Source organism: Macaca thibetana, chromosome 9 (assembly GCF_024542745.1).
Source record: "Macaca thibetana thibetana isolate TM-01 chromosome 9, ASM2454274v1, whole genome shotgun sequence".
NCBI lineage: Eukaryota > Metazoa > Chordata > Mammalia > Primates > Cercopithecidae > Macaca > Macaca thibetana.
In genome coordinates, this window is record NC_065586.1 from 111,592,977 (window position 1) to 111,618,203 (window position 25,227).

At 34.5% G+C, this 25,227-nt stretch overlaps 1 protein-coding gene across 4 annotated transcripts in view; it reads left to right on the forward strand.

Moving 5' to 3' along the window:
- ATRNL1 (attractin like 1) overlaps positions 1 to 25,227 on the forward strand; it is an 827,091-nt gene that overhangs the window by 383,641 nt on the left and 418,223 nt on the right. For all 4 annotated transcript variants that reach the window (XM_050804667.1, XM_050804668.1, XM_050804669.1 and 1 more), the window contains one exon: positions 20,197 to 20,258. In XM_050804667.1, the coding sequence (XP_050660624.1) occupies positions 20,197 to 20,258 (62 nt within the window). The remainder of the gene's footprint in view (positions 1 to 20,196; positions 20,259 to 25,227) is intronic.

Genomic DNA, 25,227 nt, shown 5'->3' on the forward strand with positions numbered 1-25,227 from the left:
GCCTTATATACTCTGGTATAAAAGGCATTCCAAATACCACAGAATAGAGAAGATTTTTTTAAAGTTACAAATAAATTACTGTAAACTAAATATGGCATTACATGACTTTACATACATTACATGACTTTCAACTTTGTTTTTAGCTATATTGGATAATCGTAAGATTTCATTTTTAAAAAAATCAAAAAGCCATGATCTTTCAACGTGGTTTTTAAAAATTTATCATGTTTTGATTATAATGAGTCTTAAGCTCTATGATGCAATTGTTTTGGATGTAGTTTATTAATGGAAACTTATGCCTCAGGGAAAAATATCAGCAGTTGTGGGGTACCTAATAAATCATCTCTGTAAGATTTTTCTTCTTACAGAGAAAGCACCTCACTTTTACTACATTCTGTTTCATTAGTCTAACAGTCACAACAGAATAGCGACTCTCTCTTAAAAATTATATACTTTCTATATATAAGTATATACTTTAATATACAAAATATAAATATGGATATCAATATTTTAAAATTTTAATAGTTTTGTTTCCTTAACAACTATTAATGTATTTTTGTAATACAAATGTTTTATTACTCATTTAATAGGAATACATATTCATTAAAAAGTTGATGTTTTGGTTAGTAGAACATGCTTTACTCTTAGACTGTTGGATATACTTGCTACTTTCAGCTTTTAGACATAACCCAGATTTCTAAAGTTTTAGAGACAAGACTGAATGATAAAGTCGATTTAGTGCATTTCCTTTACAAAATGAGTACCTTCGGCTACTTAACACAGTATGCAGGAAAAGATAGGTTATGAAAAAATTATAATTTCTATAAAATGGTGTTAAAAGTATGAATTGCTATTATGAATCTTTGATTTGTGAATTGAAATCTGAGAATCTTTAAGAAATCTCATAAATATGTAAATACTATAATTAAATACAGGTAGCATTATAATTACTAATTTTTATCTTGTCATTTTAAAGGTTCTGTTTTATTTTTTAACATTTATAACAATATTGTTTTTGACAAAAATAACATTTATCTTCAAGAAATTATACTCTTCAAGAAACTAACTCAAGAGATTGGGCACAATTTTAATGCAGATATAAAATTCTACATATTTTAACTGATATAATCTTTGTGAAAAAGTAGTGCTTGTTTTCTAGTACAGCTTGACCTTTAGCTAAAATGAAACCATTTTAAGAGTTTTTACTTTGAACATTGAGTGTGTGAACACTGAAAAGATGACACAGGTGTCAGATAATTTAGAAAGCTTATTTGCCAAGGTTGAGGACATGCACCTGTGACACAGCCTCAGGAGGTTTTGATGACACGTGCCTAAGGTGGTTAGAGCACAGTTTGGTTTTATACATTTTAGGGAGACATGAGACGTTAACATATGTAAGATGAACATTGATTCAGTCTGGAAAGGCAGGACAGCTGGAAGTAAAGGCGGGAAGACTTGAAGGAGGGAGAGGGCTTCTAGGTTCTAGGTAGATAAGAGACAAATGGTTGCATTCATTTGAGTTTCTGATTAACCTCTCCAAAGGAGGCAGTCAGATATGCATTTATCTTAGTGAGCCGAGGGACGACGTTGAATGAAATGGGAGGCTGGTTGGCCCTAAGCAGTTCCCAGCTTGATTTTTCCCTTTAGCTTAGTGATTTGGAGGAACCAAGGTTTATTTTCCTTTAACGTTTGCTCTCTTTTCCTTTAAATAATCTTTTGGAGAAAGCATTTCAGAAGAAAATAAGTTTCTGGTCTGAGGTTTTGTCTGATCTCTTATGGCTTGGATGGTTTATTCCTAGACAGGTAGGTTCCAAGTATTAGGAAAGCTTATTTTTTGCAGGTTTTGAAGACTTACGTTTATGAAGAGAAAGTAGGGGGAGGAAGGGAGAAAAACTACGACCTCAAACAAAGAAAAAGTCCTGGATAACTGACATAGGCCACAGTACTTTGAAGTCCATATATCAGTAGGCAGGTATGAATGTGGCTTATGTATGTAAATAGATTGCTGTTACTTTTTTCTGAAGTTTAAGTTGTTTAGCTTTAGTTTGCAGGGCTTCACAAAAGCACAGCTTGGTTTTTGGTGACTCCAAATTAGGAAAAATGGGGAAAAAATAAGGAAAACAAATTGAAAACTTTAGTTTGCAGATTTGTAGTCAATAAAAATTAGAATTTGGTCCAAATCTTAGAAAATAATAAAAATTGAAAAACATTAGGCAAGACTAGAATCTAACATCAGGTGTCCTATAGTTTTTGAAATATATTTTTTTTTCCAGTTTCCCATTTTTATTACAGACAAATCATGGTAGGACTGATTTGCTTTATTATACTTGGCCTGATCATTCGTATAAAGTGCAGCAAGAATAAGCTTTTTTTTTTTTTTTTTTTTTTTGAGATGGAGTTTCGCTCTTGCTGCTCAGGCTGGAGTGCAATGCTATGATCTCGGCTCACTGCAAACTCTGCCTCCCAGGTTGAAGCAATTCCCAGCCCCAGCCTCCTGAATAGCTGGGATTACAGGCATGTGCCACCACGCCCGGCTAATTTTGTATTTTTAGTGGAGACGGGATTTCTCCATGTTGATTAGGCTGGTCTTGAACTCCCGACATCAGGTGATCTGCCTGCCTCAGCCTCCCAGAGTGCTGGGATTACAGGCGTGAACCACCCTGCCTGACCCAAATAATAATATTTTTACATAGGCTTTTAAATTGGCTTTGATGGAACTTTGTTTCATAGAAGGTATTTCAGGTAAGACATTTTTTTTTTTGAGATAGTACTTTCAACCAAAGTGATAACTCAAGGATTTTTAATAAGAGGCAAAGACCTGTATTCTTTGAGAGAGGAGACTTAATTTTCCAAACAAGAAGCCCTAATAAAAATAGCATGAAGCCAATTAAATTTGTTCTTTAAAATTTTATAAACAATTTATAAAATTTTAATCTTGACCATAGGATATAACTTCCATAATCCTTTTATAACCTTTATTAAGGAGTCAGTTAATGCTTTAAGAAAACCTTGTTAATCTGACACAGCTGCAGTGGTGGTATTGCCTTTGTGTGCCTTTGACATTAATGATTGATTTATAGAGAACCTGAACTTTATCTTTTAAAAATGCCTCTATAGCATTAGGAGAAATACCAAATGTAGATGATGGGTTGATGAGTGCAGCAAACCATCATGGCACGTGTATACCTATGTAACAAAACTGCACATTCTGCACATGTTCCCCAGAACTTAAAGTATAATTTTTTTTAAAAAGCCCTAACAGTCTCACATCCCCACCTCCTCTGTGATAGTTCTTGGGCCTTGAGGAGTTGAATAGCTTTAATTTCTGGCCCTGTGTCTCAGGAATGCAATTTATTTTGACTGGCATCTTTTACTGGGCCTGAAGATGAGGCTTTAACTGTTTTTAGTGTTTATGCTTTAGCAGGACTTGGTGTCCTTTTTAGACTCAGGAGTTAAAACCATGTAACTTAATATTACAAGGACTTTAAAAGCACATAAAGAAGGATACGCGTATGTAATAACCTTAATTTAAAAATTAATTTTAGTTATTTTCCTAAGCAAACCAAAACTTAATAATAATGGCATAGGAATCATTTCAATAATCTGTAAAATCTTTTAGGACAGTTACCAAAGGGAAAAGAAAAGGCCTTTTGCACTGCATACAACATTATGTTGGAAGAAAACATTGTCTTTAAAACATTATTAGCCTTAGGCAATAACAAACAGAACATGAGTGAAAAAACTTATATGAGCTGAAAATGTGTTGAAGGAGAATTTTTGATATTTTACACCCTTAAAAGGGGAGACAAAACCTAAAAAGCTGAGATGCAATAAAAGTTAAACATTGTGTTAAAAACAAGTTCCAATCTCATATAATTTATTGAGTAAATCAATCCCTTAAGAAAATTTCATTGTTTTAACCAATTATGTAGTGTATGAATGTTTTTGTATATATCAAGCCCAGTCTTTAGAAAGACCATTACAATTTCCCTTTAATTATAGACAACTTTATTATGTAAAAGTTTTTATTTTTTTTTAAACAAATTCTCTTCTTGTGACTCACACAGACTATTACTGACATACTTGGACTTTCTGGTTTGTCCTGATCATCCCCTTTTCTTAAACAACCAGTTATTTTATTGTAGAACTAAATCTACCCTACAGGATTTTTTTTCATATTAAATTATTTTTCGTTAAGCTTTTTTTTTTTTTTTTTTTAAACCAAAAGAACCCTTTTTATTTTTACAACTTCCTTTACATCTTTCTTATTTCCTGGTTCCTTGTACCTTCTTATAATACAACCTTTAAATTAGACAAAATTTGTTCACGTTTTCAAAAAGGACACAATTTTTTTTTTAGAAAGAATGTTTTCATACAAATATGTTATTGGAAAATGCCCAAATAATGAAATATCTATTATTTAATTTAATATAACTTTAGATTTTAAATTATGACACTTTTGTTTACAAGTATTTATCTCATTACATTTACCTAATTATTTTCTTTTTATCATTTACCTAGATTGTTTTTGAAAACTACAATAGTCATTATTTAAAGTTATTGAACTGTCATTGCAAAATTATACCTGAGACAGAAAAAACATTTGACCTAACTGACTTCATCTTGATTCTTGTTTATTCCTGGATGTTGGCTGAACAGACTTTAGGAGGAATTTAATTTATAGTTTAGCTTTGAATCAAAGACGAAGATAACAGTGCCTTCCTGAAACAAACCGTATTGCCTGTGGACTAGTCCACCTAAAGCCACAGAATTAGAAGTTTTGGTAATTTTACTAAATTTAAGATATATCTATTTTTATTAAATCCATATTAATGTCTTATTTACCAAAGATTACAGAAGCAAAGATTAATTTGTCTTGGGCTGGGCTTATAGTTTTGTAAACCCTATGCCAAATTTTGACACTGTATAGTATTTGGCAGGAATAAGTATGAAATTGCTTGATTAATAAATGCAAAGAAAAATGTATGCTGGCAACTCTTAAGACATTTTAAATATTACTTTACCAATAAAGCTGGCTTATTTATTAAAGATTCTACTTAAGTTAAATAAACTTGAAAAAGTATTTGACTAGCCTTTTCTTTTTTCATGATAAAGTATTTGATTTCAGCACTTTTATTTTCCTAAGCCAATTAGAGATCTTTTATATATTTTCAGTAGTGAAACATTGTATACACAACACAAACATACATAGATGTATTGGGCATGCCGATACAAGTACATCTTTAGATTTATAGATTTATAAAGACTTTTTTTCTATCTTAGACTTTTAGATTCTTGATAACCTGTTTTATAACCCAGAGGAGTTTTCAACTAAATAGCCGTAAATTTGCATATTAAAGGAAACAACTCAAGTGAAAATCAAATAGCAAAATTTACATAATAAGGTACTGAAACAAAAAGTCTGGTGATGCTAGCGGAAGATTAAAGATGGATGCCAAATTACATATAAAATTATAGAAATCTATCACAGAATTGTATAAGGAGACCAATTTTATTTAGATACAGACTACCTATATTTAAACTGGATCTTTGAGCTCTGGGCAGAGCCCACACTGAATCCTGGGTCTCCAAAAAGGGAGAATAATTATGATCTTAGACTATGTGATGCTTTTACAGTGCTCTTAAAATAATTTTTTTTGAACAAAGACATTTCTAAGTGTCTGAACTGCACGCTTCCTTAAAACCCCAAAGTAGCCTCTGTTGTAATAGGTATTTTAATTTTAAAAATCAGGTTACAAAATACAAAAGCCAGCAGTTTAAGAGCCAAGACAAACTTGTCTGTTTATTCTCTTGGTATTCCATAAAACAAACAAACAAACAAAGAGAGACGTTTCTCCCCAAAAGGGAACCTGGTACCTTCTTTGATTTCTTTTAAGGACCCCCAAGCTATTTTAAACTATTTTAGGTCCCTCAAGCAGTAGATGGTGCAAGAGAAAGGAGAGGGAGCAGAAGTAAATGAAGAAAACAGAATTCAGTTAACTGAGAAGAAAAAATCTTTTTTTTTTTTTTTTTTTTTTTTTTTTGGAGACAGAGTCTCGCTGTGTCTCCCAGGCTGGAGTGCAGTGGCGTGATCTCTGCTCACTGCAAGCTCCGCCTCCCGGGTTCACGCCATTCTCCGGCCTCAGCCTCCCAAGTAGCTGAGACTACAGGCGCCCGCCACCACGCCCGGCTAGTTTTTTGTATTTTTAGTAGAGACGGGGTTTCACCATGTTAGCCAGGATAGTCTCGATCTCCTGACCTCGTGATCCACCTGCCTCGGCCTCCCAAAGTGCTGGGATTACAGGCTTGAGCCACCGCGCCCGGCCGAAAAAATATTTTGCTCAAAAAAAGGCAATGTTCTAGGAGAGAAAAAAACATGAATGCCTTTTAAATACAAACAGGCACACACACACACACACACACACACACACATATCTTGGTTGTTAACTTTTAATTAAGCTTAACCATTGAGTTCCTTTAAAAAAAATTTAAAATCTTATTGTCATATTTCAGCTAGGACAAATTGCTGCTATTTCAGAAGTACCAAGTATCAAACCATAAAGGGTTGGATTCAGGAACCAAATCCAGCATGTCATGGTGGAAAATAAAAAAAGAAGGCAGAACCTTATTCTTTCAGTTTGACCTGGCTAGCAAAAAGGTGGCCTTGTTATGTAAATAAAACCCCTTTAGTAGTTAAAATTTAAAAAAAAAATCATTTTTTTTCTTTTGCTGTCCATTTTCTCCCCCACCACTCCACCTTTGTGTGTGTGTGCAGGGAGGGGTGGGCATCGGGGTGGTGGGGGGAATTTAGCCGCTTCAGAGGCCTTGTTCCCCATAATTTGGAATTTTCCTTCAAATTTTATCAAGTCCAATAGAGTTGGTTAAAACCAATGGGAAAAAGACCTAAGGAAGAACAAAAACAGGAAAAACATACAACAACAAAAAAGCAGTTAAACGAACAAATGACAACAAACAAACAAGTTATATGATTACTGAATATTGTAATGGTAAGGAGAAATTAAGACCAGCTGGTTGTTAAACTTAGCCAAGACAAAACCCCAATTTAGCTCCTTACCTAGGGATAGGTCTCAGGCTGAAGACTGTACTCTGCCATCCTAGAAGCTGGGGAAAAAAACAACTAAAAAACAAAAACCTGAATTCATCTTCCCTGCTGCAACTGAGCTCAAACTCCATAAAGGAGTTATCTGCCTTTCATCATCATGGAAACAGAAAATCTTGCCTTCCTTATTGGAAGCAAGTAAAACTCCAAAAAAGGGAAGTTGTGCAGCAAAGTAAACTTTAGATCTCAACCAAATTTTGGGAGATCAGGGATTCTCTGGACAGTATGCTCCCAGACCTCAGCAAATTGTCCTATTTTTTTGAGCCCTAATGTTCACTCATGCTGATATCAAGCACCGGTAGGAGATTTGTGAAAGGTCAGAGACATCTCCAGTCAGAATCCCTTTGTGGTTACCAAAATATGAACCCCCAAAATCTGAGGCAGGTCTCAGTTAATTTAGAAAATTTGCATAGATTGAAGATATGCGCCTGTGACACAGCCTCAGGAGGTTTTGATGACATGCGCCCAAGGTGCTTAGAACACAGTTTAGTTGTATACATTTTAGGGAGACATGATACATTAATTAACATACGTAAGATGAACATTGGTTCAGTCTGGAAAGGCAGGACAGCTTGAAGCAAAGGCGGGAAGACTTGAAGTAGGGAGGGGACTTCCAGGTTATAGGTACATAAGAGACAAATAGTTGCATTCCTTTGAGTTTCTGATTAACCTCTCCAAAGGAGGAAATCAGATACGCATTTATCTTAGTGAGCAGAGGGGTGACTTTGAATGAAATGGGAGGCAGGTTTGCCCTAAGCAGTTCCTTACTTGATTTTTCCCTTTAGCTTAGTGATTTGGGGGCCCTCAGATTTATTCTCCTTTCTCAAGTGTTACATCTCTAGTAGATATTGCAATTCAATAAGTAAAAATGCTAGGATTTTTTGCTAGTTACTAGAAATGTAATAATAGTCGAATGCGTGATTGCAAATATTATAAAGTCAAATGAAGAAAAAGGACAGATAAGCTAATAATGATAGTACACTGTGAGTAATTGTTGTTAGGAAAGTGTAGTACTTGAGAACTAGAGTCCGAATGCACAAATTTTCATTTCAGTTTCACTGCTTATTGACTGAGTAATCTTCTAAGCCTTGATTAATCATCTATAAAATGAAATTAATGACATTACCTAATTGATGAGGTAATTCAGGGTAATAAGTCAGTTAATGTACAAAAAGTACTTAGCACAGTGCCTGGGAAATAGTAAACACTTTATGAATATCAGCTCTTTTTAGTAGTAGTGTTGTAGAAGTGTATGTAGAGAAATCAGGAGTAAGATGAGGATTGCCATTTAGACAAGATCTAGAACTGGTAGGCAATGATTCTAGACTAAGAGTTACCCATGGGTGGAAGGTGTAAGGGGATGAGGGAAAATTTTGTGCCAAACAGAGTTACAGAGGTTTGCTAATGTATGTCAAGGTTTTGAAACTACCAGTATAGGCATACCTTGTATTTTACTTCACAGTATTGCACTTCAGAGATGTAGTAGTTTTTTTGCTAATTGAAGTTTTGTGGTAACCGTAGGTTAAGCAAATCTGTTTGTACAGTTTTTCTGACATCATGTACTCACTTTGTGTCTCTGTACCACATTTTGGTTATTTTAAAAACATATTTTTAAAATTATTATCATATAGATTATGGCAATTTGTGATCAGTGCTCTTTGATGTTACATTTGTAATTGTTTTGGGGTGCCACAAACTGTACCTATATAAGACAAGTCGGCTTAATTAATGTGGTATTTGTTCTGAGTGCTCCATTGACTGGGCATTCTCTTGTCTCCATCTCCTTAGGCCTCCTTTTCATTGAGACACAGCAATATTGAAATTAAGCCATTTAATAATGCTACAGTTGCTTCCCAGTGTTCAAATGAAAAGAATTGTTGCATGTCTTGTCACTTTAAATCAAATGCTACATGTGATTAAGTTAGTGAGGAGGGCATGTCGAACGCCAGTACAGCCAAAATCTAGGCCTCTTGTCCGAAGAATTAGCTGAACTGTGAATGCAAAGGAAAAATTCTTGAAGGAAATGAATGCTACTTTAGTGAACACACAAATCATTAGAAAATGAAATAACTTTATTAATGATGTGGAGAAAGTTTGAGTGTCTGGATATAAGATCAAAACCAATATAACATTACTGTAAACCTAAGCTTAATTTAGAGTAGAGCCTAACTTTCTTCAATTCTACAAAGTCTGAGAGAGTTGAGGAAGATGCAGAAGAAAATTTGGAAGCCCACAGAAGGTGGTTTATGAGGTTTAAGTAAGGAAGCCATCTCCATAACAAAAGTGCAAGGTGAAGCTGTAAGTGCTGATACAGAAGATACATGTCTAACTTAATTGATACAGTAGCTACACTAAAGAACAGATTCTCAATTTATATGAAACAGCTTTCTAAAAGAAGATACCACCTAGGAATTTTATAGCAAAGAAGACATGTAAATGCTTGACATCAGAATTCAAAAGATAAGATGACTTTCTTGTTAGGAGCTAATGCATCTGGTGATTATGAGCCTTGGTAATGAGCCAGTGCTCATTTACCCTTCTGAAAATCCTACAGCCCTTAAGAATTATGCTAAATATGTTCTGCCTTTGCTCTGTAAATGGAACAATAAAGCCAGCATGACAGTATATCTATTTACAGCATGGTTAACTGAATATTTTAGGCCCACTGTTGAGGCCTACTGCTTAGAGAAAAAAGACTTCTTTCAAAATATTACAGCTCATTCACAATGTACCTAGTCACTCAAGAACTTTGATGGTGATGTACACGGAGATTAATGTTGTTTTCTTGCCTGCTGACACAATAACTGATAGGGTTTGGGTCTGCGTCCCCACCAAAATCTCATGTTCAATTGTAATCCCCAATGTTGGAGGTGGGGGCCTAGTGGGAGGTGATTGGATCATGGGGATGGATCCTTCATGAATGGTTTAGCACCATCCCCTTTGTGCTTCTCTTGGTGCTGATAGTGAGTGAGTTCCTGAGAGATCTGGTTGTTTAAAATTGTGTAGCACCTCCTCCTTCACTCTCTCATTCCTGCTCCTGTGCCTGCTCTGCCTTCACCTTTCACCATGATTCTGAGGCCTCCCCAGAAGCCTTGCAGATGCGAGCATCATGCTTCCTGTACAACCTGTGGATCTATGAGCCAATTAAGCCCCTTTTCTTTATAAATTACCCGGTCTTGGATATTTCTTTATAGTAATGCAAGAATGGTCTAATTACAGTAACCATTTGGCAGCCTGTGGATCAAGGAGTAATTTTGATTTTTTTGTACTATTTTTATTTAAATCCATTTTGTAAGGCTATAGCTGACATAGATAATGATTCCTCTGATGAATCTAGGCAAAGAAAAATCTCTGGAAAGAATCCGTCATTCTAGTTGCCTTTGATAACATACATGATTCATGGGAGTAGATCAAAATATCAACATTAACAGGAATTTGGAAGAAGTTGATTCCCACCCTCATGGATGACTTTGAGGGGTTCTAGATATTAGTGGAAGACGTAACTGCACTTGTGGTAGAGGTAGCATGAGTAATATTAATAGAATTAGAAGTGGAGTTTGAAGATGTACTGAATTGCTGCAATGTAATGATAAAACTTTATTCATGAGATGTTGGTTTTTATGGATGAGTAAAGAAAGTATTTTCTGGAGATGGAAACTTGTCTTGGTGAAGATACTGTGAACATTGTTGAAATGACAATGAGTTAGAATATCACATAAACTTGATAAAGCAGCAGCTGGATTTGAGGATTCGATCCAATTGCAAAAGAAGTTCTGTTGGTCAATTTTTATGAAACAGCATTGCATGCTGCAGAGAAATCTTTCCTGAAAGGTGGAATCAGTCAATGTGGCAAATATCATTGTTGTCTTATTTTAAGAAATTGCCACAGTCACTCCAACCCTCAGCAGCCACTGCCCTGATCAGGCAGAAGCCGTCAACATTGAAGCAAGACCCTCCACTAGCAAAAAGATAACATGCTAAAGGCTCAGGTGATCATTAGCATTTTTTAGCAATGAAGTATTTTATGTACATTTTCTTTTAGACATAATATTATTGCACATTTAATAGGCTACAGCATTGTGTAAACATTACTGTTATATGCACTGGGAAACCAAAAAAAAATTTGGGACCCACTTTATTGTGATATTAACTTTATTGCGGTGGTCTGGAACTAAATTTGCAACATCTCTAACATATGCCTGTACTGTGATCTGACTGCAGTGTTAACGCTATTAGCAGAGAAAGAATCAAGGGCCAAGTTTCTAAGATTGGTATATGATATGTTAATGTGATTGGACGTCAAACTAAAAGTGAAGGAGAAACACTGAGGAAATTTCAGCAAGGGAATTAAGAAGTGTTTGGAGGATAATCACAGAAACATCTTTTGGGATTAAAGAGAGCATTTTGTCAGTTAAGTTTGTGTATTAAACCATGAGGAAAGTTATGAGTGCCTTCATTCATTAGGCATGTGTTTGCTATAGAAAGAACTTAAACTATTTAATATTTATAAACAATATCCAAGGATTTATCATCAGAATAATATGCTATGATACTTAGGCAGAACTGTCTGGTATATTTATTCCTTATGTTTTATTTCAGAAATATGTTTTATTTTGTCTTTTGAAATTGTCTATTTTTTGTGTAACCATATTTTAAAAAATATTACCTTGTCTGAATTATACATATTATTATATCATTATGTTAATTATATGTTGCAATTTTATATGGAATAGATTATCATAGTGGATCTTAGTAACAGCTAATTTAATCTCCAATTTGAATTTATTTATATTTTTTAAAAGAACAAGTAAGAATATAACCTAATAAGATCTCAGGTTACTTGCCTGAAGCAGTCCGATTGTCTTTAAGATATGACTAGTTAACTAGCTTCCTTTATGTAACTATGCTTTTTAATCCAAACAGTGATTTGCAAGACCCTCTCTTTCCCTTCAATTTATTAGATGAACTTGATAATTTTAGCACATTCTTTTATATTATATTTTCATTTTTGTTTATCTTAAATATATCAGAGCTTATTATGTATGGCAAGCTGACATTTTGCACAAAAACATCAATTTATGTTTCATAAAATAAGAATTTTTCTCTTACAAATTTTGACATTTTGTAATAAATATCGAGCTATTAATCTACTTCTCTGTCCAAATGCATTTAATGTAACTTTTTCATAAAATCAGAAAATTTAAAATATTCATCATTATTGTTAATTCATGAAAAATATAGCATATCTTAAATTCAAGTTTTAGATTCTGGACATGTTTTCAATATGAATTTACATTTACATTTGAATTGACAAAATGTATTATCAGGGTTACTGTAGTTTCAGCTAACTTAGTTTTTAGCATGTTGTCTTATCAATTATTTTGGGGTTCTTTAAACATATGGGGGAGATAAGAATATGAAATTGTATCATTGATCAGTTTTTATTTTGATTATATTTTTTTGAATAATCACTGGATAATGAATGAAATTATTACAGAAGACAGAATTACAAAGGTGCAGTTATACTGGCTTAAGTTTTAAAACTAACTTTAAATGTAACTTGTGTAAACATATATTTTTCATGGGAATACCACAGAACTAAAATGGAAAACGTTATTTGCAAGAGTCATGTTCTAGCCATGGCATCAACAAATAGGAATCTTCCTAATTAGACCATAATAGATTTTACAATCATAAATATCCCATACCCTGAGAAGCTATACTTTCATAGAAAATACATATTTAGAATATTGTGCCGTTATTGATTTGTCTCACTGTTTTTTAAAAGCAGTTGGCTAAATAAACATTCTTTTAAAATGGTATCATTTTTAATACATTAAGAAATGATATTTCATGTAATGCTACCTAATTGAGACACAATAACATCTGTACCTTCTTCCTTTCATAGCTCTTAATAAGGATATATGAAGTCCTAAGAATACTCCTGTGCTAAATCTTGCTATTGAATCTATTTAATTCAATAGATTTCTTGAAGTTATTTATTTATACATATTTGTAAATTATATTCATTTATTTATAATAACTTATTCAATAGTTTTATTGAATTCTTTCTATTTACTGTCTACCAACTACTGTTCTAGTCATTGAAAGAGTGCTGTGAACAGTATGAACAAGGCTACTATTCTCAAGGAGCTTGTATTTTAGTGGGAAAAAGACATTTTAACTAATCATCAACCAGTAACATAAAATAATTTTAGATTGTAGTTTGAGAAACATAGTTTTGGCCGGGTGCGGTGGCTCAAGCCTGTAATCCCAGCACTTTGGGAGGCCGAGACGGGCGGATCACGAGGTCAGGAGATCAAGACCATCCTGGCTAACACAGTGAAACCCCATCTCTACTAAAAAATACAAAATACTAGCCGGGCGAGGTGGCGGGCACCTGTAGTCCCAGCTACTTGGGAGGCTGAGGCAGGAGAATGGCGTGAACCCAGGAGGCGGAGCTTGCAGTGAGCTGAGATCCGGCCACTGCACTCCAGCCTGTGCGACAGAGCGAGACTCTGTCTCAAAAAAAAAAAAAAAAAAAAAACATAGTTTTATACAATACTATAGAGTAAGGGAGCAGTAAACTACTTTACATGAGTGTCTTTAAGAAGTATAATATTTATGGTGAGACCTACATGATACAGAGCAAACCATGTGAAGACCAGTTGCCCAACATCACTTAAGAATGATTCTCTTTTGTCTGTGCTTATTCCTTTTCCTAGAAAACAGGCTTGCCCAACCTGTAGCCCACGGGCCACATGTGGCACAGGACGGCTTTGAATGCAGTGCAACACAAACTTGTAAACTTTCTTAAAACATGATGAGATTTTTTTGCAATTTGCTTTTTGTTTTTAGCTCATCAGCTATCGTTAGTGTTACTGTGTTTTATGTGTGGCCTAAGACAATTCTTTTTCTTCTAGTGTGGCCCAGGGAAGCCAAAAGATTGGGCACCCCTGCACCCTCCAGTTTTATTAGAAGGGTACTGGAATTGCTGTATGCTATTATAGACAGAGAAAAACTGAGAATAGCCAGATACACTTGAACCTAATGCTGTGCTTCATTTCTTTCTGCTGCTCTCTATATCTAATTTTTCTGCTTGATCTCAGCACTTCTGCATATTTTTAGACGTTAAAGAGCGATTTCTTGTCCCACCCATGTGAATAGTAAGAAGACAGGATATTTTTCATGTTCTTTTTTCTCATAGCACGTACTGAGTTCCAACACATTATATAATTTATTATTATCACCATTTATTATCTGCTCTCCCAGTAAGAATTTTTTCACTGCTAGCTTTTTTTTTTTTCCCTGATACATCCAAGGACCTGGTACAATGCCCAGAACATAATAGATACTTAGTGATTTATTTGATATATGCATAAATGTATACCCCATAAGAGGGAATCTTGAAAGAGAATCTGAGTTAGTGTCTGCTTGGTATTGCTTTCTAATTTTACCAAATCATCCTTGGATCTGCCTTCCATTTCCATAATCAATTACATCTTATTTTTAAAGTATGTACCTGACAATGGACTGCAACAGTATTTCCCATAGGCAATTTCCTGTGGAATTTTCTATGGAAAGTCTCGGGTGGAGGAACATTTTGAAATATTTGTACAACAAATTGTAGTGCTGACTCTTCTGTTGAATAGCCAGTATGGAATATATTCAACCTTAGCCTGTAGCCCCCAGATGGGACTCCAAGTACAAAAACTGCTTGTGCTGAGTCTACATTTACTTTTCAGTGCCATTTATTTTAACAGATTAGTTACTCTGAGTGTCCCTTGCATCAGTTTTTAAGAAAGTCCGTATTTCAGATGGTACTTTTTATAGAGACTTTACCCATAAACTTCATCCCACCATTAATAGTCCTTATTGTAAAAGGTAGGAGAGTATTATCTGTAGCAGGAGTTGGTTGAGGTCTTCAATCAGTACTTTACTTAATGTTCAAGTATCATGTGTAACCTAATTTGAACTGCAGCTATTATTTTTGATAATTTAAAAAATAGTGTTAATTTTGGGAGGTCCAAGTGTCTCATCACCCCCCCAGAAGTGGTATTTCACCTTATTCTCTGAAAACAAGCTGGAATCAAAATAACATTCATATTTCTTTACATTTGTCTTTATTATATTTATTAATAGGTAGAGATAGATAATATAATTATTTCAAGGTTTAGAATGTTTTGGTTCTTTACTTTATGACTTTTACTTGAAGAAGTAGTCATTTTTCCCCTGGCTACTTTATTTATTCAAATATTCTTTGGACAGATGTAAAAAAATATATAGAGATGTTTCATGTGTGTGTATGTCTTGCTTACTTGCCTGAAATTATGATCTTTCTTATAAGGTACTTAGTTATATGGATCCACAGATGGCAGGTAAACCATAATAAAATTCTGCCATTCCAGCCTGAATCGTGTGCTTCACCAATTTAAGTATATTGTTACTCTGTTGGTTACTCCCACTACTTACTTACTGTTTAAATTAAAGAAATGCAAAATCTTTTTATATGTTAAAGAATGGCAGATATTTGGGAGTGATAATAATGAGTTAAATAGGGATTGCACAAATGGATTAGTGAAGGCCCATATTTGAATATCATATATGTTAATAATCAATACTTTTTTTCCCCTGCAAATGTGCCACTTACTCTTTGAAAATTTTCCATCTCAGTTCCTTTCCCCACTTTTGTTGGACCTTCTTTGTTTTGTCTATATTTACTTTGTTCTGCTTAATTTTCATTTTCACTTTTAGCAGTTTCTCCTCATTATGAGACCTGCCCTGGGATAGAGATTTGACTGGTTGCTTTTGAAAATTCATGTACTCCAACTGTTCCAGGCTTCTTTAGAACTTCCTCAGGATCCCTTTGAACTAACCTACTCTTGTATTGAGCAATTCTACACTTCTGCTTTCACTTTCTTATTCAAATTGGACTGGCCTAGTTCTAGTTAATACCTTTTTGAAACTTTTGAGTTTTCCTGTTGATTCCCTCTTTTTCCTGCCTCATAGACACTGGTAGCATATACACCTTGGGTTTGTCATTTACCCATACCGGTTTATGTTTTGGCATTTAAGGGGATAATCTGCCACTTACTTTTGTTAGAATTGTTGTTGTTGTTGTTGTTGTTGTTGTTGTTGTTTTTGGCTTTTCAATTTAGCTGCTGTATGTTTTAATATTGGCAGTCAAGGATATCAAAAACTATCCTGCTACTCCCACTGCCCACTCAGAACTCTGTCTCATGGATTGCATTTGTTAATTTCTAAGTAGTTAAGCTTGTTTTGGCCATATTTGAAATTACAGTTTTAATTTTATTTTATTGGAATATGTTAATACAGCTCATAAAAGCTACCATTTAGATTTTTAAAAATACTTTCTCTGTACAGTGTTTATTGTCTTCTTTTTAAAATGTTCTATGGATTAAAATACATATTTTAAATCGTCTGTGTTCTTGTTGATTTCTGCTCTGTTTTGTAACATAAATTCTTGAAAGTTCAGCCTGTAGTTTGTTTCTACTTTGTCAGGTTCCACATTCTCCGTATATTATTCTGTTTATATTAACATCCCCACCACTCTGTTGAAAGTTCATTTGTGTAAATTACTCATGAAGTTTATGTTGTTAAATCCAGTAGCCATATTTTCATCCTCATCTTAACCAACAAAATCAACCACTACTTTCTTATTGCAACATTTCTGTTATTTGACCGCCTTGACACAACCCTTTCCTGGTTTCCTCCCACCTACCTTTCCAGTTCTTCTTTTAAGCGCTAATGATGGGGTGGCCCTGAATATCCTCTTAGAGATAATTTCTTCTGCATCTATTCTGTTTCCTAGGGACTATCATTACAAGTACATGATTTTAAAATGACATTTATGTTCCTTTGATTTCCAAATTTTTAAATCTAACCTTTCCTCTGAACTTCAAGCTAGTAGCTACTGTCTACTCTTGAACATTTAATAGGTATTTCACATTTAGCATATTCTAAGTAAGTTTTTCTTTTCTTATTTCTCCCTTGATCCTCATGGCCCTTTTCTATTCTCAGTAAGTAGAAATATCTTTTCACTTGTTCTTGTGAGAGCAAACTGCAATAGTCATGATTGATTCTTCTCCTTCATTCACCTGTCATATCTAATCCTTCAGCATGTCTCCTCACTTCTCTCTCTAAATTATGTTCCCAACTACTTATTTTTGTCTTGATGACTACTACTCTTCTGCAAGCTACTGTCACCTTATGACTAGAAAAATCAAATATCCTCCTCTCTTGTCTTCTGGATCCCCTCAGTTATTTCTTTCTCACCCAACAGCCAGAATGATATTTTTCTTGAGAGTTAGATCATGTCATTCCGATAGCTCAAAACTTTCCATGGGTTCCCATTGCCCTTATAATATGTTCTGAACTCTTTGTCATGGCCAATAACCTATGTGACTTGCTTTTTGCTTTCTAGTCCGAATTTATTTACAACTACTCTGTCCTTTGCTCACAATACTCCAGATCTTATGACTTTTCATAAACATGTCTAACCTAATCATCATCTTTACACTTGAGAAACCTCTACCAACAGACATTTTTGTGGTTTTAAACATCTTATTTGGATAAAAGCTCATATATCACCCCTTTAGTGTGGCCAACAGCTCTAACCACCTGATCCAAATTAGCCGCAAATCCTCCTAGCCCATATCTTTTTTTTCCCACTAAAAACACCACTGTCAACAATTATGATATCCCGCTACAAGTTTACCTGGTTATTTTCTCCCTCTTGCTATTAGAAAATAAACACCAAAATAATAGGAGCTTTGTCTTAGTACAATGGTGTCACTAGCACCTAGAACAGAACTTGTTTAGTGACTATTTCTTGAATATTTTTACATGATTTAAATGATTTAAATAGATTAATTTTGTGTCTTTTTGATCAGATAACTTTTAAAAGAGATATGCATCTTAATAATTTCTTCCAAAATTTTGTCATTATCAAATTCCCCTTATATGTCCAGGCATTGTGTTTTTACTTATTTGGCCTGTATTTTTGGTGTATATTGTTTTATTGTTATATTTTCTTTGTCTCAGTGTTTTATTTGATCAGGTTTTGACTTTGAATTTCACTTTGCCATTAATATTGGTTTACATGTTTTCTTGTTTTTAAGGGCCTATTATATCTTCTTACAGTATTTTATATTTTGAATAAAAATGTGTCACTGTTCTATATGTGTTTTCTGCTAAAAACATAAAGCTGAATTGTATATTTTAATCTACTGCAAAAATGTCTGTCTTTCAATGTGGATTCAGCCTGTTGATATTTACTGCAATTGTACTTTATCTTATTTTGTTAATTTTATGTTATATTTATTATTTTGTTATTTCATCTGTTCTCTTTTTTATATATTTGCTAATTTATTTAAGCCTTTGTTCAAGCTCCTCATACCCCCTTTTCATTTATATTTATCAACACTGCATAAGGTTTCCTCCTATTGCTTAATTAAACTAATTTTCTTTATTATGATTTCAAAATATTATCATTTTGAAGATTTTCCTGTTAGTTCTTAATTATTGTTTCCAGAATTCTGTTACCATGGATTTAAGTTCTTGTTGACAATATTCTTTGATAAGCTTCATTTCTATGACATTCTTATGGACAATCACCTAGGAAGAAAATTCAGTATTTTAAACTTTAAAAGATGTTTTTTCTTTAATCTTTTATGATATTTTCACCTATAACCAATCTCCTATGCCAGTATCTTTCTTCAGCCTTTGTATAAGTGTTTCATAATTCAATAGCTTAGAAGCTCGTAGGAAATGAATATTACTATATTTAAGCTTACATGTACATGCCAAAGAATCATTTTCTCAACTTACTGTAATTCTTTACATAAGAAATACTGACATCCCTTATTTTAGAATGCCATTTAAATTCCTTAGTGTTCTTTCCTTGCACTGAAAGCTGGGACAATTATAGGATTCATTTCCTTTGTTTTTCTTCACTTAGGGATCATAATCTCCGGCCACTTGTCCAATTCCTGAAATTGGTTGTTTCATATACTTCACCTGGTTTTCCAGCTGTTTACAGCAGGAGAGAAAACTCATTCCTTTTCAGTAGAAATTCTATTATGTTTTTGAAAGATTTTCATAAAATATTATTAAAAGAAAAAGATTTTAATACCTGAATGGTTTAGCTTCAGCAATGTGAGAAAACTCACTTATACTGACATCTCATTTATACATGATACAGAAGTTTAATAATGTTTATATTGTAACTTTTACATGCCAGAAATTATGGTAATCATTAAATTTGTATTAATTCAGTTAGATTTTCTATAACATTATAAGGTAGATGCTTTTATTATTACCATTCGCATATGGGGAAACTGATAAATAAGACTAGTTTTTCAAAATATACAGGGCTAGTAAGTGAAAAGCCACATTACACCATCAGTTATTCTCTATCCAGATGCTATATTGTTGAATGATACACTATAATACTCTTCCTCAAGGCAGATGTTATAGTATGATCTCTATAATGTTAACAGAAATGGAGAATGATTTTAACTTTTTTGGCTAGTTTCACCTTTTAAAATTAACTTCTTATTAACATTAACAAGTTTTAAAATGATGTGACATATTTTATTATTTGAATGGTGTGAAACAAAACATTTGTGTGTGTGTGTGTGTGTGTGTGTGTATATATATGTGTGTATATATATATATATGAAGCTTCTCCAGATGAAGATATATAGGGAGAAAATTCCCTATTTTCTTAACTGAGTTGAAAATTTGGGTGTTTTGGTTAGGCATATTTAATCTGTCGTAGTATTTCACATGAAACTCTTAGCATATATCCTTAAAGTAATTTTCTAATCGTTTTTAAAATATTTCATGTCATATTCTATGCTATGACCATCATTAGCAGTTGGATATATTAGGTATTCTAGATGAAGTTTTGATTCCATCACATATTTGATTTATAATATGACAATCCAAATGTCTTGGTGATTTAGAAAAACTATATTTACAAATGTCACAAAGTATCACCACAGGTTTTAGAGAAGAACATACTTTCAATTTTTTTTATTTTGATTTTTCAGATTGCATTCTCACAACACAATACAATCATGGACCTTGTGCAGTTTTTTGTCACCTTCTTCAGGTAAAAGTTTGCTTTGACTGACTTTGAACTTGTCAAGCCTATATTCTGATATATGTGCTGTCAATCTGTTAGATAATTGACCAATTCTGTAACCTTAAAGTATCATAGAGTGTGTCTTGAATAGCTTTATATGCTTAAACATATCCCACAGAGCAGAGGGAACATAGCTGAAATGTACTTGTGCAAGATTATTTTGCTGTTAACACTATTTAATGGCTAATGGATTCAGTGGAAAGAGGATAACTTTGTGTCCCCCATCACATAAATAATTATAGCCTGTTTTAATTAATGAAATTAACAATGCATGCATCACATGGATTAGTTACATCTACAAGAACTAAACCAATTTGTTTATTTATTCGATAATTTTGTTAATTGTGTGACATATTCATTGTAGGTTCATAAAAAGGGTTCCACAGTGAAGCAACTTTGTAAAATGCTATGTGTCCTAAAGTTAAATAGCGCTCTTTTGGTTGGTTTTCAACTGGCAATCTTTCTCAGAGCTTTTAAAATGCTAATTTGCAATGTGTCATTCTGCAGTAGAGGTTATAGTTTGTAGCATTTGTCAAAACATGAAAACTGTTTTCAGGGAACATTTATTTTCGTTTCCATGGGATGTAAATATAGAGACTCTGGGTTAGGAGTTAAAGTTATAGAATGTCTGTGTTATGAGATCGTAGATCCTCTGGATTGGAAGAGATCTTATTTTTGTTAACATTGTTATTCATGTTTGAATTTTATGCTGGTCATTTGGGTGGCTTTGTGCAAATTAGACAAGTATGACTTCTCTTTCTGGCAGATAAAGCCCCACATCATGGCACACAACTTTGAAAATAGTGCAGTATGAATTTTAACCAACACTCATCAACTTGGCTGGGTTGCCATACAGTAAAGACCTGCACAACTCAGTCCTTAGCACAGATGATGTATTTGGAACTTTTCTAAGCACAAAGTAACATCATCTTGTTGATTGTCTTGTCCAGACATCCATAAAGTATTTGAATTTCTAATACCTTATTCACTGGAGTCTGCAAAGATTTTCCATTAAGGGCCAGATAGTAAATATTTTAAAATTTGTGGGCTGTATTGTCTTCATTGCATCTATGCAACTTTTCTTCTATAGTGTTAAAGTGGACAAAGCCAATATGGAAACAAATGGGAGTGGCTGTGTTCCAATAAAACTTTATTATAAAAACACCTGGTGTATTGAATTCAGCCTGTGGACATAATTTGCCCAACCACTGATCAGTTTTATGCCTGAATGCCTTTAATGACCGGAAGCTCACCAGCTCCTCAGATAGCATTTTCTATCATCAGATAACAAATTGTTCTTTATAACTGAGCTGAAATCTGTCTCCCTCTGATATCTCTCCTAATTCCTCCATATGGGCCCATATATAACAATTTCAATTTCTCATTTCCATTTACAGCCCTTCAGATTTGTAAACTATTTTCTACAATTCACACATTCCTTGTTCATTTTTCTACTTCTCTTGATAAGAGAAACCTTTGCCATATTGGTCAGTTTACTCTGAAAACAATCATGTTCGTCTATGCACCTTAAAATACTATAATTTCTATAATGTATTTTGATAAACTTATTTATCACTAATATGTGTAAAAAGTTCATTCATACTTTAAATTTGTTCCTTAAAATGAAATTTGAGGAAACATCTCAAATATGTTTAATATTTTATAACTTTTTACTTCAGAAAACAAATGAATTTTAAGGCTATTAACAAAGTTACAATATGGTTTTAGAAAGTACTAGAAGTTACAATTGAACAAGCATTATTGAATGCATTAAAACAACTTTTGTTGTTGTTGTTGTTGTTGTTGTTGTTGTTGTTGTTGTTGTTGAGACAGGTCTCACCCTGTTACCCAGGCTGCTGTGCAGTGGTGCTATTTCGGCTCACTGCAACCTCCACCTCCTGGGTTCAAGCAATTCTCCTGCCTCAGCCTCCTGAGTAGCTGGGATTACAGGCACCTGCCAACACGCCCAGCTAATTTTTGTATTTTTAGTAGATATGGGGTTTCACCATGTTGGCCAAGCTGGTCTTGGTCTCCTGACCTCAGATGATCTGCCCACCTCGGCCTCCCAAAGTGCTGGGATTACAAGTGTGAGCCACCACGTCTCGCCTAAAAAAAACTTTTTGATGCAGAATAGTCTTGATGGAAATTCACTGGAAGTTTGGTTAAGTGCAAAATTTCACATAGTTGAATATGTATGTAAATTATTTGAATCTTGAGGTTTTTTATTTTAAGCTTTTGAATTTGTGTGCATATTTAAATTCAATAGCTCTTTTGTTAAGTAAAAGAAAATTACTGTTAATGTGTACCATGTCTTAGAGATGATCCTATTTATTATGTTGTCATCATGGACAATGTAAAATAAAATATTCTAATCTTTGTGTGTGATAAAATATATTTGATGGGTTTTTTGTCATTTAAATTCTTCCAGTAGTGAAATGTAAATTAGATCACTTAAAAATGCGTCACTGTTAAGAAAAATATGCACAGGATATTTTGAAGCTTATTAATTATTAAGTTTTATAAAGTTACTGCTAAACTTTAAGAGATTTTAAAACAGGTTAACATTTATGGAGACTCCTCAATCAGGCCATTTTTACTGTTATTGCTGTTATTTTGGTAAAAGAGCTGAGTGTGTCAGCTTTGCAGTTTAGCCATAGTTCTGTAGGGGCCAGTTCTCAAACTCTTTGTTAGATTTTACCTCTATGTTGTGTGTAGTTCAACGTAATTGGGCCAGTACTAGGGAGATCACTTCCAGACATAGCCTGGCTCTGTTCTTAATGTTTTGTGCCATCTTAAGTAGGTCACTATTTTAGTCTGTTTGTGTTGCTGAAAAGGAATACCTGAGGCTGGGCAATTTATAAAAAGAGGTTTATTTGGCTCATGGTTGTGCTGGCTGTACAAGAAGTAGGGTGCCAGCATGTGCATCTGGTAAGGGTATCAAACTGCTTCCACTCATGGCAGAAGAGGAAGGGGAGCTGGCATGTGTAGCAATCACATGGGGAGAGAAGAGGTGAGAGCCAGAGACTCTTTTAAACAGCCAGCTCTCATGGGAACTCATAGAGTGAGAACTCTATGAGTTCATTACCATAGGGACACCACCAAGTCATTCACGAGGGATCTGCCCCTGCAACTCAAACACCTTTCATTAGGCTCAACCTCTGACATTGGGCATCAAATTTCAATATGTGGCTTGGAGGTTCAAATATTAAAATTATAGCATTCTATCCCTGGCCCCTCAAATCCCTCATGTCCTTCTCACATATAAATTATAATCATTTAATCCCAATACTTCCCAGAAGTCTTAACTTGTTTCAGCATCAACTCAGAAGTCCAGGGTCCAAACTCTCACCTGAGACTCAAAGCAAGTTCCTTTCAGCTGTGAGCCTGTAAAATCAAAATCAAGTTATTTATCTCCAAGATACAATGGTGGAACAGATATTGAGTAAACATCTCATTTCAAAAGGGAGAAATTGGTCAAAATATAGTGATAACATGCTGCATGAAAACCCAAAATCTAGCAGGGAAGACATCAAATATTAAAGCTCCAAAATTATCTCCCTTGGTTCCACGTCCTGTACCCTGGGAACATGGATGCACCATGGCCCTGCTCTACTAGGCATTTCCCTGGTGGGTACTCTATTCAGGCCCTCCAACCCCATATTTCTGCTCAGCATTGCCTCACTAGCATCTGTCTGCAGCGTCTCCACTCCTATGGCAGGCTTGTGGCTGGGCACTCAGGCTTTTCAGTACATCCCCTGGAATCTCAGTGGAAGCTGCCAAGCCTCTACTACTCATACTTTCTAGCCTCCTTCAGTGGCAGCAGGAGCAATACCTGCGGCCATTTGAGCAGTGAGATTTGGGGAACACTTTCTAGAGATGGGACATGACAATGTTGTCCCAAGCCTGTCATCCAAAACCATACCATCTTCTTTGGTCTCTTGGTCTGTGATGGGAAGCCCAGAATTGTGACAGATTTGTGACATGCCTTCAGGGTCTTTCCCCCATTGTCTTTATGAATAGTACCTGACTCCTTTTATTCATGCTACTTTCTTTAACAAGTGTTTGCTACCCCAGCGCTCTTGGTGTCCTCTTCTGAAAACACTCTTTGCTTCTCTGCCACATGGCCAGGTTGAAGATTCTACAAACTTTTATTCCTTTTGATTATAAATTCCAACTCTAGGTTATTCATTTGCTCCCACATGTGAACATAAGCTGTTAAAAGCAGCCACATCACTTCTTGAGCACTGCTGCTTGGCATGGACACAATGTAGCAAAGTTATTTGACAGGGTATAACAAAGGTTATCTTTGCTTCAGTTCTGAATTATTTCCTCCTTTCAGTCTGAGACCCTCAACATGGCCTTTACTGTCTATATTTCAATCAGCATTTTGGTCACAGCCACTTAACCAATCTCTAAGATGTCCCAAACTTTCCCTCATTTTCCTATCTTATGAGCACTCCAGTTCCAAACCCACTTTGACATTTTTAGGTATCTTTACAGCAACATGCCACTTCCTGGTACCAGTTTTCTGTCTTAGTCCATTTGTGTTGCTATAAAAGAATACCTGAGGCTGAGTAACCCTATATAAAGGAAAGAGGTTTACTTGGCTCATGGTTCTGCAGATTGTGCAAGAAGTATGGTGTTGGCATTTGCATCTGGTGAGGGCTTCAAGCTGTTTCCATTCATGGTGGAAAAGGAAGGGGAGCTCGTATGTGTAGAGATCACATGGTGAGAAAGTAGGCAAGAGAGAGAGGAGAGAAGTTCCAGACTCTTAAATTACCAGCTCTCATGGGAACATGAGAAACAATGATGGCACCAATCCATTCATGATGGATCTACCCCCATGAACCAAACACCTCCCATTAGGCCCCACCTCTAACATGGGGTGTCAAATTTTAACATTTTATTTGGAGGGTCAAATATCCAAACTATGGCA